Source organism: Abrus precatorius, unplaced genomic scaffold (assembly GCF_003935025.1).
Source record: "Abrus precatorius isolate BTA unplaced genomic scaffold, Abrus_2018 Scaffold2, whole genome shotgun sequence".
NCBI classification, from domain to species: domain Eukaryota; kingdom Viridiplantae; phylum Streptophyta; class Magnoliopsida; order Fabales; family Fabaceae; genus Abrus; species Abrus precatorius.
In genome coordinates, this window is record NW_020874362.1 from 25800582 (window position 1) to 25815732 (window position 15151).

At 29.6% G+C, this 15151-nt stretch overlaps 1 protein-coding gene across 1 annotated transcript; it reads left to right on the forward strand.

Annotated features, from left to right (window-relative positions):
- The first annotated feature begins 1589 nt into the window (after nucleotides 1–1589).
- LOC113859090 lies at nucleotides 1590–2756 on the forward strand. The gene has a single exon (XM_027491906.1). The coding sequence runs from the start codon at nucleotides 1642–1644 to the stop codon at nucleotides 2389–2391; it is 750 nt and encodes a 249-aa protein (XP_027347707.1). The 5' UTR covers nucleotides 1590–1641; the 3' UTR covers nucleotides 2392–2756.
- The last annotated feature ends 12395 nt before the right edge of the window (nucleotides 2757–15151 follow it).

Sequence of the window (15151 nt, forward strand, 5' to 3'; positions counted from 1 at the left end):
TTTGAAAAACATTCTGTTGTCAAGAGAAACACTAAACCAATTAAAATAGTCTAAAAACTCGGATCTAAACTCATTAAAAATATGAAATATTAACGTGTAATTTTCCTGAACTTTTTTTTACATAGGGGCAGGAATCCATTTAGCATTTAAGTCTTGTCAATTTTTATGTTTATTATTTTTAGATATTAAAATTTTAGTAATTATGATGAATTGCGAATTTTTAATAACTAAATTTCGTGCATTGTATTGTTAATTTAAATAATATTTGTAAAATATATTATATAAATTTAATAAAATTTAGAAATTTAAAAATGAATAAAAATAAACAATAAATATTTTATTATGTTAATAAGATTAAATTAAAGAGATACGACTTTTGGAATTAAAAAATTTGTTATATAATTTTAAAATATAAATTAAAATTAAAATTTAAAAAAGTGAGAAAAATTTAAGTAACTAATACTTAAACTTAGTCTCATTTAATGAGATTTTTAAAAATATTCTCTTTTAAGAATTATGATTACATATTTTATATAGAGGTGGATTAGATTAGTTCTATAAAATTTTAATATTTAAAAATGAATCAGTATTTATTAGCCAGCTTTATTCAACATAAAAAATATATATATTTTATAACATAAAAAAATATTAATTATAAAACATTATATGATTTAATGATTAAATTTACATTATATAAAAAGCTGCTAGGTGGAACAAGTTTTTAAAATAAGTTAATCTTTCTGCTCAATTTGTTCACAATCACTCCACACTACCAAATATTGTAAATCATAATTTAGTCTCGAAACTAAATTAATCCCCTCAACCAGAATTTTCATTTATCGTCAATCAATTCACTCATTTAAAATTATTATTACTATACTTGTTTATTAAAAAAATAGCACAAAAAATATTATCTAGATCTCTAAGTTGTATTCATATAACAAAGGTTGATTTATCCGTACTGTAAAGGAGTACAACATATACATCTAAACCAGAAGGTGCAATCTAAATGCTTCAAAATCTATCCCTATTACTAATACACCAAAGGAAAATATATCCACTTATTAAAGCCATCAGCATAATTGAACAATAAACAATATGTGCATCAAATTTTATATGCTTCACCTTTTATACGATTAGATTAACGATATGCCCCACCTCCGTTCTAAGTGGCAGAAACAATTGTGAAAGATACCAAACTTAAATACAATTTTTTAAATACTGTGTATTAATTAAATATTAAATGTGAATATTTTATTGAAATAAATTTTAATTTTAATTACTAAATAGGAAAAAAAGTCTTTAAAAAATACACTCAAACTGGTTTTTTGGGGTCAACAAATAGAGTCAAAATGGTGTCCTTGTAAAAGTTGCACACACCGCTGCTAGTAAATACATTCATGTGATTTGTGGCATTGCACCTCTTGGACCCAAAAATAAAAAAATTAGAAAGGTGTGAAAACTAACAATGATTTTGAGCCTTTGGGCCTGGGGCCCAAATACACACCTTGAAACAACAAAAAATAAAGCTCTTCTTAGTAAGATAATAGTCATAAGAAAAATGTAGAAAAATTTAAAAATGGATGAAATAATAACTGAATAGAAAGATCAGATTGAGAAGAGAAAAGAAGAAGGAAGAAGATGAGAAGAACAGGGAAACATGAAGAAGAAGCATCAACAGTTTTGGTAGATGAAAATATAAAAATGGATAGAGAAATAGAAAGGTTCCTGAATAGGCTATCGTGCGCGGCCATAGCAATAGCATCCCTCACACTCCTCTTCCTCTTCCTTCAAATCCCTGACACGTGCGTTCCCCCAGACGCACCTTCCAAGCCTCATCTCCGCTTCCCCAAGTCCACGTGCGACTTCTCCACGCGCACTCACGTCCCCGCCGAGAAGAAGAGCCTCCGCCTCTGGTCCACGCGCGACTGGAACAACAAGGTTAATTCATTCTCTCTCCTCTTCCGTCATCTCTCTCTCCTCCGCAACCACTCCAAGGTCCTCTGCGTCTCCGCCGGCGCCGGCCACGAGGTCGCCGCTCTCTCCTCCCTCGGCGTAGACGACGTCACCGGCGTCGAGCTTCTCGACTCACCACCCCTCGTCAGTCGCGCCGATCCGCACAACCTTCCCTTCTTCGACGCCGCCTTCGATCTCGCCTTCACCGCGCGCTTCGACGAGGCTTTGTTCCCGGCGCGTTTTGCTTCCGAGATGGAGCGCGTGGTCAGGCCTGGCGGCGCGTGCTTTGTTCTCGTCGCGGAGTGTGGAGTTGATGAGGTGAGAGAGGTCGTCGATTTGTTTAGGAATTCGAGGCTTGTTAGTTCTAGCAATGTTACTGTAGTTGGAATGAGAATGACTAGTATTCTTATGAGAACTAGAAAAAATTCAACATGATTGATTGTACCTTAGATCTTCAATTTTGTTTCTATTTATTATTTTTTATGTATGTAAATTTGTTTTTTTGATTTCTTGTATAGATTTTGTGCACATTTTTGTTGCCTTTTGGTTTTGTTCACTGCAGCATCATCTGATTCCAATGTCTGTTTTGTTTCACTTGAAAGTGTTAGAAAAGTTTTGCTATGTGAATGAGTGTTGTAATCAACACTTGAATCTGTGTTGTATGGGCTCTGCTAGATGTATAATAGTTGATCTTGAGGTAAAATAGATGAAAGTGTCTTTTATTAACTATAGCTGATTCTGATTGAGATTGATTTTGTACTTAAACTTCTGTTAATTTCTTTTGCAAGTTATAAGAATGATGTTCTTAGTTTTTCTTTTCTTCATCATCTATTTTATTATCAAAGTTGTATGCATTAGGGAACTTCGCTTAAGAAAAAAATGTTATTGCTATGATTTTTTCATTGCATCCTTAAGTAGTTGTAGCATATGAATTGTTGGTGCATCATACTCGATTCTGTTGTTATATAGATTGTTCTAATCCCAATTGGTTTGTGGTATGCATCAAAAGTTCCAGTTTTGTAATTTAGTTATGAGCCTCTGGTGTGACCTTGTGGTTTATGTGCGAGACAAGCTCCTTTTTGTGGATGGAATTTTTTGATGTGGTAATTGCCAAATCTTTTTTTCGTATGTTACACTAGAATAAAATGATGATTCAATCAATCCATTTTCAGTATGTTCCAGTTGCATTTTAAAGAATTAATCCCGAGTTATAGCCAAATGTCATGGATATTTGATCAAAGTGTGGTCTGAACTTTGAGGTGTCATTTTGAGACTTTTAAGTCAATTACTACTTATTTGGTATTGTAAAAATTCCCATGCATTATACGGTTGAAAGGCTTCGTGAATGAATCGTGCTTGAGCTTTTCAACACGATGGCACGATTTATGTGGTCATGACTGATGATTAATCCTGAGTGGCAAGGGCAAGTACTATCATTTGAAAGATCCAGAAGTTTTGTGCTTTACAGAAGCTTGACGTGTGGTTTTCTTTTGATGGAACCCCAATCGTAATGTGCATGGGGTCCAGATTTTATGAGGATATCGCTGGATATGTCTTCTTTTGCAGATGTTCTTAGTTTCCTAGTGTGTCGATTTTTTCATTCCCATTTTATTCGCATTTGGTTACTAAAGTGCGGCTGCTAATAAACTCTTTAATACTCTTTTTAACACACATTAACTTTTGATTTGAAAATTATAAAAATATGAAAGAGAAATATTAATTTAAGGGTAAGAAAGAGTGAAATTTAAATGATTATACATTAAAAAGAGTTTGTAGCATCTCTAATGTGGGAATGCCTTTTCTCCAGAAAGAAGAATTGCACATTGATATGCTCTGGGAGATAAAATAAAATAAAATTGTTTGCATATGTCTTTGGCGTGGGTAAGTGGCCAAGTTATCCATTACTTGATGCTTTCTTGATTTTGGAGGTGGCATGTAGGTTAGGCTTCAGGCTTGACAGTGGACACGTTGCCCAGTTTTTACCATAAGATCCATAATCGATACATAATAATTGTGCACAATGTACAATCGACGAATGAAAAAAAATCTGCCAGGTTATACGTGACAATGGGTAAGATGGTACATGTCAGGTTTTATATTCACATTTTAAAAACATATCCTTATTCTCGCGTGAATAACATCAATATACGCATCCTTCCTTACGTGTTCAGTGTACTTGTCCTCGGATTTATTACTTATATTTTGGTTAATTTAAATATCATCTGTTATTTTATATTTGTTTGACAAATTAATAAGACCTGAATACTTTTAAAATACTAATATTAATGATAAAAAATTAATAGAATGAGTATTAACTAAAAGTAAAATATTTAATTTAATTAAAGAAATTATGCACAGATTATTTAAGTCCTAATTATATAGTATTATAAACAAACGTTTTTAACTTAACTAGAAAAAAGCGATATTCATATATGTACTCGTAAGTCCTAATTCTATTTTATAAGAAAATTTTTTAATTTCCTTATACTTTGTGCCTATAATTCTTCTTAATTATTAAATAAAAAATATTAAATATTTTTAAGATAATACATCCATGTACTTTTCATTCAATACTTAATTTATAAAGTAATATAAAAATTATTTAAAAAAATAACAAAACAAAGCTCATTTGATGAGTAAACATGTTATACTAGTGCTTTTTTATTTGATAATTACTTTATTAAGTTTTATGAATATCCGCTGGGACATATATAATTTTCATCCCTCGTCAAGGTGGCAGAATAAGAGTGAAGAAAAACAATAAATGAATTAAAATTAATACTAATTAAATGATAAAATTACCTGTAAGGGTGTGTATAATAACTATTAGTTAGTTCATACTCTCTTTTTCCTTTTTGGACCGATTGAAACTGGCAACATCATGAGGCTGGGTTTCTGTATGGTTTGACGAGGGTAGTTAAAGAGTAGTGTTTTTCAATCAATTAAATTAAAAGTGCGATCACTTACTGCAGCACATGCCACCTAGCCAGTCACACTCAAATTTAAATTCATGATCAATTTGACATACGCAAAGTTGTAATCATGATAAAATAGCGCACACATTTTAAACCTTTTTTTTTTTGTATGCATACCAAATAATCATTTAAGTGATTAAGAAATGACAAGATGATACGGTAGACTATGCCTAACTAAACTTCTCCAAATTGTGAAGCATTTGGTAGCTCTTCTTTTGCTAATCTATTTTAAGCTACTAGCTAGCATCTTCTTGTATACTTCCCAAAAGAAAAATCAAACCAGCAAGTGCTCACATTGCAAGGTTTTAGATCCACCGACCTTTGCTAGAAAGTAGAAATGGATACTTGCCCATCATCTTGAACAACTAAAACAATTCATGAAAATCAAAGGGAACAAATAATCTATTGTATGCAGAGGACAACGCCTTTTTCTCTTTTTTAAATTCGGCTTTGCTAAAATTAATTTCTGTACACCGTTAAAAAAACGAGAGAAAAAGGAAAATAGTTTTCTACACGTCAAGATCATCATATTATTCTCTGCTTTCTTTTAATATGAGATAGTTCTCTCCTTCATTACTTATCTAAGGCATGAAATCCTACTGGACAACACTCCTCAACAAGGAGATTACTATATGAACATCATTACAAATGGACCATGTTGATTATAAAAGTAAAACCTCCATTTACCAAATATCATAAAGCTACATTCAAAAGTTTTATTTTTATAACTCAATTATACACCTGGACATCATCTCAAGCTTAATATACATATTTAATAAGTTATTTCTTGTAAATGTTATTAGGGATCGTCTGATTAGAATTTTTTATTTTTATTTTTAATTATAAAATGTGATCTTATATTTGTTATTTCCTAAACAGTGAAACCAGAACAGGAAACACAGTAGAGAGAGATGAAAGAGCTTATATTCTTACAGGAGTTAGATTCTTATACTCACAATACATATTTATATAAACAATTACCCCACAAATATCTGTCACTGAATTTTTGCCAATATCTGTGTTCCAATATCATTCACTATTTACTTCCCACACTAATTGTAAGGAAGAAAAAAAAAAAGAATTGAAAAGAATAAAAAGATATTTTGAAAGTAAGGAAAGAGATATTAGATTAGATTAGTAACGAGTGTCCCTTTTCCGTGTAACCCGAATGTAGCAAAAAACAGCAGCAAATATGGCAGTAACAAGGCCACCAATGATGACACCTCCACCTGCTACTGACTTGTCCTTTGAATGATGCTTTCCATTTCCAAGCCTTCGAATTTGTGGAGCCTCAGCAGCTTTAGATTCTCCATCTTCCTCTAATGGTGATTCAGTAGCCCCAGAAACTTTATGATGATCTTCAACTTCATCATTCATTTGATCATGAAGCTGAAATCCTATTTGAGTTTTATGCTCAAAAGGGTTTAACACTGGGAGTGGTGCCCGTGCCTCAGACTCTTGGGCTATGGCTTTAAGCACTAAGATCTGAGCAAGTAGAAGAACAGCCAAGCCAAGATTGTTCATTCTGAAAAGAAAATTGTGTATTTGGTGCAACTACTTTTGATATGTTAATAAACTGAGACTAAGGGTTTTAGAGAAGAGACTATGTAGACTAGAGTGAGGGTTAAAGAGAGCAAGTCCAAAGTGAATCTATGGTTACATATATTCTGACGGAAAAGCACACGGGGTGGAGGGGTTTTAAATAGAAGGGTATGAGGTTGAACAAAGATCCATGTACAAGGGAATGGATGGCTATGATATGATCTTCTATGGGTGAACGTGTGGCCCATGAAAATGGGTCCTTTGCATTATAAATTATTATCTGTGAAATGGGGAGTTTGGCTTTAGCATTGAAGATAGATAGCTGGCCGTCTTTTAATTCAATTTAAGATCACAAGCATTTACTTTCTAAAAACAAGTAATATGGACCAAAACTCTAATTTTAGTACATTTATTTTAGTAGCAAAAACACAATAATTTCATGGCCGTAGGTATTGTCACTCATCACCGATTCATTATTGGATTATATGGACTATTATTAAAAATGTTATAATACTAATGTATTTTCAAAAGACTTGTACCTGATTATCTGAACATTTTGCCATAATTTTATTTGTATAAATTTCATTTTTCTGTTAATCCAGTGATATGGTGGCCCACAGCTAAAAGCTTCATTCAATTTAACTTAGTCCAATCGAAAATACCTTTAGGATAGGACAGGCATGCTTGTCTTGTAAAACCACTCATGACCCCTTCTATTTCAACTCCAGATTCAAAAAGTTATTTAATTTACAGTTTCAAACTACTAAAAATTAAAATTGTTATGATATTATATGCTATTATTCTTATATTTTTACTTGCTTTTTTTTAATCTTTTTTATATACACATTCCAAAACTATACTTAAAAAATTAACATACAAAAAGACAGCTAAAAATTAATATCTTCTTAAATTGATACTTTAAACATTTTTCTTTATTTTGTGTGTATCAGGTTTGAAAAATGAATATTAATAATAAATTATATAAATAGTCAAGATTAATTTTACTGAAGAGATAATTAATCTTAATCTTTTATATTAAATCAAATTACCAAAGTTTTTTTTTTTGCGTGTGTGTTATCACACTTACATAGCATGCTTCATATGCCATGCAATTACTAGCGGCTGAAAAGTGACAAGAAACACTGGTGTAGGGGATGCCTGCTAGCTAGGATTGGAATAACGTACAAATTGAATATTTTATTTTTGACATGCATTTTTGTCAAACTCCGATATAGTGGAATAGTTATGCATGGAAGGTCCCTCTGTCCTAATTTCCCTTTCAGGGGTTTGGAAGAAAATGAAAGGAGCAGTTGGCATGGCACTGTATGAGTATATATGGCTGGAAATTAGCAGGTGACAGACAGGTGCATCCGTGCATGCATGGATTGATCTCCTATCGCTATCATCATATCGATTATCAATTCAATTCTTTAGGCATTACATTAAACCCTCCAATGGTTCTTAGGCTGTGGACCTTATATTAATAATAAGTCAGAGTTACATGTAACTACTCATTAGTCATTTTGGCCTGCGTAAAGGAAATCCTTCACTAATCACTATAGAATGCTTAGAGAATGTAGTTTGCAGTTGAAATAATACATAAAATATTAGCACAATGAAGTTTTTTCAAGAAATGGTAAGTCGTGTTTTTCATTTTTCTAATTTTCTTGTCGACATAATTGTCTTTGTTTTTCCTAATATGCTTTTTTCACTAATCAAACTTACAATATCAGATATAAAAAACAATTTCTTGACCAACTTTCATAATTCACCGATGCCCCCACCTCCCCCTCCCAAATTTTCAAACAAATGGGGTGGTGAGATTTCCCTTTTAAAAACAAAATGCCATGGTTTCAACCAAGAAAAATTGTAAAAAAAGAAGACACATAATCCCATGGCGGTAGGATACGAAACCATATCCATACATGCCTTACACAGTCTATGACCAATTGATGCCGGTTGTTGGGATATATCGAAATGACGTAAACTGAATTATGTGCTGTTAGACACTTAGATTATTATACTATTTTATGATAATTTATCGTTTCATACATATAATGTTTATGAAATTATGTTATAATGACAATTTTCTTTTCAAGAGAGTATGAATATTATATTTGATAATATTTAGTCACTGAATAGATCATTGGAGTAAAAGTACACAGTATAAAATTCCTTTAAATGGAATTGATTTTTTGTTAAATTAAGGCGGCAGGGGAGTTACTTTCTTATCTTATGATACATGGTCCCAAGATTCAAGATTTCTTGGACTTCGATCAGAGTTCCAAAGAGTTTATGTTAATTATTATCTGTATATGACTATTATTTATTTTTTAATCATATCATTCTATACTTAATCTTTAAACAGTTCAAATACTTATTATAAATAAAAATACTAATAATAAATGTATTTAAAAGTAGGAAAAGTAAATTTTAATAAAATATATGAAAATTTATATTCTCCCTTTCAAAGTAAATTGATTAAAAGAAGTACAGCAAGTAATAATAAATGCAGCTCATATATGACTGGATTACATTTAGTTTAGTTAGAAGTCGGCGGTGAACATTGACTGGTTATGCATTTCTAGGCTTTTCCACATACCCAGCAATTTATATTGTGCACCGAAAATCACATCCACATACCCAAAATTTATATAAAAAAATTAAATAAATAACTGTTACTAAATTTTATTTTATTTTTTCTTACTCATAGTTCCTGGCATTGAAATTTTTGGCATTTTTTAGCTCATTGATGCATGGTCTTGGTGGCTGTGACATGAATTAGTAAATATTATATCATCTCACAACATCTTTCCAATCCATATCTTAATCCTATATTAATTAGAAGGATTATTCATATCTTTTCATATTATTATTAGAAGGATTATTAAAAAGATATTATAAAATGATTTTCAGATATTCAATGAATTATGATTCCTTTTGATCAATTCTTGGGATGCTAGCTGCTCCACATGTTTTGGGCTTGTGACTGAAGTAGAAGACATGTTACTTCAAGCAAAATGCACTCACGTTCTCTACCACATTAGATTCGAGTGGGCCGTCACTGACTGGGCCCTGTCGTGTTTGTTTGTCAGTTGCAGCCCAAGCAAGGTACTGCAAGAGTATCATTTCAGGGCCATGACACATTGGGCTTTGTGTTGGGTGGTGGTTGTGGTGTCTTATGAGACTCTGATGTGTCCTCTTTGTGTTGCGTGACTTGGATATTGGTTTCTCATCGGTAGTTGAAGAGGCAGGTTCAAGTTGTAACTCTTACAAGTAGTTATGAGAGATAAAAATAATTATGAAGTTAATTAGATCGGTCTCAAAAGAAAATAATATGATAGATTAAATAAATAGATAATAACTATTAAGTTAATAACTTCAACATTTATTTATTTATTTTCTATATGCTATACTTTTTTTTGGCACGTTTTTATTTTAATTTAGTTAGATGATGATTTTTGTTTTAAATAAAGGTTGGTGATTATTTATCAAAATATAAGTATGGTAGAGATTTTTTTTTTTTTTTTGTCAAGAATATGGTAGAGACATCTAGAATTGATACTGTCGAGTAGGCAAAGCAAAATTACAAGGTTCCATTGAAACGATTCATGTCAAGGGCTAGATTGTCGAGGATGATTGAGAAGTTAAATTGAGTGTTTGAAAAAAAATGTTAATTATATCTCTTAGAACTAATTTTAAGGAATTAATAATAAGATTTTATTAAAATAAAATTATTTATTATATTTTTAGTGAAAGTAATTATTATATTTTTTATAATTTTTATTTATTTATAATACAAGTATTTTTTTTCAGTGGAGATAGTACTCTGAGTTAAATAAGATTATTATGGCCGGTAGGTATTTATTTGTATTTATAAATTTAAATTAAAATAAATCTCTAAAATTTAATAATTTAAATCATTTTATTATATATTATGTATATTTATTTTTAAAAAATATCTGTATATTTCACGGTGATTGAAGTTTCCAGGTGCAAAAAATTGAAAACAATCATGCATAGTGACTGATTAAAGAGGGTGAACATCAAAAGAAAAGCAGTCAACTTCTTGGTTCAAATTTGAAATAAATCTACTTTTCTTTAATTTCAAATTTCTCTCAGAGAAGACAGATTAAAACATTTGCTAAACATAAGACTTATATTACTTTTTATAATAATAAATTTCTCTCTATCCCAGTATCATATCACTCATCTACTCTCTCTTTCTCTTTTTCTCTTCTCTTCTCTTTCTATCTCTCTTTAAGTGATAAAAGAACACTTTTTTATTGTAAAAATAATATTTATATACACGATCATCAATTCAAATAAATGAATGATTTAACTTAAATCACGATAAAAATAATAAAATAACAATTTTGACCTTGATCCATTTCTCACCACCTTACTACTACCATCACTATATTTCATGAACTTTTGCTTTTCCGATCACATGGTTGGCTAGCTACCTCTCTCTATTTTTGCTATTGCAGAATATTTTCGGATTTAGATGATCTTCAATGACAGCAAGAACTGTACATTCAATCACAAAGTAAAAATGAAAAAAATAATAAAAAAATTATTTAAAATTCCTTTAAGCAAATTTGAGCAATTTAAGTGAATTTTATATTTTCTTTCTTGACTTTTTATTTATCCTATCTATCATGTAAATATATTCTCCTCTTTCCATGTATATATATATATATATAATTAAGTAAACTTTTACATAAAATTTGTATTGTAATAAGAAAGAATTTGAATCTAATATATTCATATATAATTCTTATGATGCTTTCACCAGTCTTATTATTCACCGAACTTATATATATTATAGAAGTTACTCACAGTATTAATGTAGTGTGTATCGAGGCATCACGATCTAACTTCTTGTCTCTTTACCACGGAACATTGGTACACGTACAAATCCTATTTGTGATGATTGTAAGGATTGTTAATTGCTATTTGTGGTACGAGTGATTTATTCGAAATATTTTATACTTATTAAATTAACTAGAATAGAAAGTAACGAAATATTTGACACTCATCATGAATGAAGGGGAAGAAAAAAAAAATCCACCGTAAGAAATGAAGGTTTGGTCCCAGTGAAAGAAAAACCGATAATGATAACCAATGCGCAAGGCGAAACAGATAACACAAGGTAGAAGCCGACAAAGGGCATTTTCATTGATGAACTCACATCAAACTAATAATGAGGATATTTTGGTGAAGAGAGGACCCGAGTAAAAGCAGTGTACGGTGCTTTTAAAAAAGTTAGAAAATTGATGAGATAGGAAGACAAGAAAAATATATATATGAAAAAAATAAAAATAAAAGTAAAACAAGTAAGTTGCCACTTTAACTGATAAAATGAATTACCGACCGATTCTTTAGTCGACGAAGTTCAGTAAGTTGAGTAAACAAATTTAGATTCATAAAAATATGCTATAGACAGGTAAAGTTTAGTTTTTCATATATAATCATTTAATTGAATTGCGTTAAAATAACTCAAATTTAATCTCAATTTAAAATTAAAAATTCAAACTCCAAACTTAAATTCAAGAATTTAAAGTCTTATAAATTTATATTGAAATTTATTATAGATCGAAGCAAGTCTTATTCCTTATAATTGTACTTTAACAAAAATTATTAATTATCATATTTGGTGAAATAATAAAAACTAATGTTTGCATAAATAGTTGATTTGCAAGTTTATATAATAATAATAATAATAACTAAGTTGAAATTCCAAGCCAATATTGTCCTTCTTGAGAGTAAGTTTCTCATAAATGTAATTCTTCGATCAAGAGTTCGACAAAGGAAGAGAGGCAAAACCCTATATCATATTGTGAACCCAAGCCATGGTGTGACATTTTATTTTCTTAATAAGAATTGACTATTTTCTATTGCGCAGTTAATCGTTCTTATTATATAGTGCCATTTATAAACTATAAGGTTTTCTGAATATCTCATGTTGGCCATAGAGTGAAAAAGACAGAAGCAATTTGGTTCGTTCTTTAAGTTAATTAAGGTGTCCATATTTTCTTTTCTTACTATATAAGGAGAGATTTTTTCGATCTTTCATGCTGGATAGGCGTTGTACCTGATTTGATAAAAAGTAGATATAAGATTTGAGGATGACAATTGACAAGTGAACCGAAGGAGCAAGAGATGAGGTTACCATAATAGATAATAGGCAGTGCAATTAAACACTCTAAGGATTAATCTTAAAAATAGGCATATAGTTTTTATACACAACTAATATTAGCAATTTCATAGTCAAATTTTTAATTCTTCTTTTAAAATATTAAAATAAAGGAAAATATTTTTTAAAACATAGATTATAAAAATATATATTAATTTAAACAGCTTAAGTAAGTTGAATTTAATAAAAAAAGACAATTTTAAGATGTTACTGAAAAGAATTAATATAATAATATAAATGGTGATTTGATATGAAAAAAACTAATATACAAAATTCAATATAATGATTATATATATATATATATATATATATTATTAAAAAAATTTATATTTTACTTGAATTAAATTAATATGCATATTTCTTTATAATTTTAAAATTTATCTTGAATATGTTCTTTTATTTATACTTGTAATTTTTATTTCAATTTAAGAATTTCCATTCAATGTATAAAATACTAGTTAAAATAAAATTGTGGGAATAGCATTGTTGTAAATATTGTCAAAAAGAAGAATTAAAAAAAATGTCAAGATCTGTCGGCTCTTCACTTGAATAGATTTGTTGCTGAAAAGAAAAATTGAAGAAGAAGCAATCGATCGACGGAGTTAATATGCAGTTAATCTTAAAATTAAAGTGATAAAATTAAATTAATTATAAGTAAATCTAGCAACTAATGTGATCCTATGATCTTATCTTATATTGATGGCGTAGTATTAAAGTTGACACTATGGTTCGCTTATTATTAACACGATTAATACTACTTCCGTGTAAAGTGATTACTAAGCTTATTCTTCTTAGGCTTATAAAATATACCTAAAAAAATGAATAAAACATCTAGAAAGTTGTCAATAATCAAGCTTCAAAGCTGTGAGTCTTTATTTTTAAAAAATTATTGCGTATTCATAAGCACGTAATAAAATCACATACCTATTAATTTTTTAAAAATTATATAAAAATAATATCAAATTGTTAAAAAACTTTGTGTTGAACATGATGAGAAAGAATTTATAATAATAGTTTCAAGTCACAAAATCAATAGCTATCTTTATAAAGATATTTGTTTCTACACGAAGTTGCTATGGGTTGATAACGATGCTTCCCTAAGATATAATGAAACACTACGTCTAAAAAGAATTGTGAGAGTGATTCCATTTTAAATTAGAGAGCATTTAAAAATGTTCTAAAATCTTGTGTTATCTAATGTGTTGCATTTAAGAGAGTGGTTGTTTAAACCACTCTCAAAAGTTAATATTAGAGAGTGGTTATATGCGGAACTGCTATTCAAAGTATAGATGTTAAGATTAGGGAGCGGTTCCATGCGGAACTGCATGCTCTCCAAATTATAGGTGTAAACTACGAATTTAAAATTTAAAATTTATTTCTTTGTGAGTTTTTTAGATCTGTTGCAAATTAAAATTAATTTATTATTATATTTAAATTTTAATTTATAAGTCTGACATTTAAAATTTTTTTTTATCACAAATTAAAATTAAATCTTGAGTTTATACAGTGTGTTAACCAAACAGTTCACATCTGCATAAACTAAACACAAGTAAGCAGAGAAAAAAAGAACAAATTAATAGGACAATTCATCGTTAATAAAGAAAAAAAGAAAGAATGAATGATTCATCGTTAATAAAAAAAAATAGAATGAATTGTGAAAAATGTACCTGTAGATGAGAAAAAAGAACAATTTTTTAGCGCACAAGAGATGAAGAAAACATAAAATACAAAGAGAACCTACATACATAAAAGATATGAAAAAAACTTATAAAAGTAAAAGAGACCAACTTTGTTAGTAAGACGAAGCGCCAAGAGATTCATGAGTTAAGCAAACTTTACTTATAAAAGTTAAAGACTTTGAAGAAAAATTGATAGAGAATCACTATTAAAAATACAGATTTGAGAGCTATTTAACGCTAACTGTTATCTAAAGTATAACTTTGGAGAGCAATTAAATGAGAGCGGCGTTGAACCGCTCTCAAAAGTTTATAAAAGTTAAGCGAGCTTTATTTATAAAAGTTAAAGATTTTGGAGAGTAACTCTCTAAAACTAACTTTAGAGATAAGCTAATAGAGAACAGAAGTACAAATTTGAATTTGAGAAGTTACCACTCTTCAAAAGTGACTTTACAGAGCAGTCAATAGAGAACTGCTCTTAGAAATATATATCTGATAGCGATTTAATGCTAACTGCTCTTTAAGGTATAACTTTGAAAAGCAATTAACAGATAACAACTTTTAGAAGTATAGATTTGAAAGCAGTTCAACGCTAACCACTATATAAATGTATTGTTATAGAGCGGTTTCTATTAACTCCTATCTAAATTAGGTGCTTCAAAAATTCGTTTCTAGTGACCTTTAAATCTCTTGTCTAGCCATAACAAGAAATTTTCTTTCTTAAACTTGAAATTTAAGAATATTCAAACTCATAAGTTATACACAGTAAAAGTTCGTTACGTGTTCAATAACAAGGATTATTT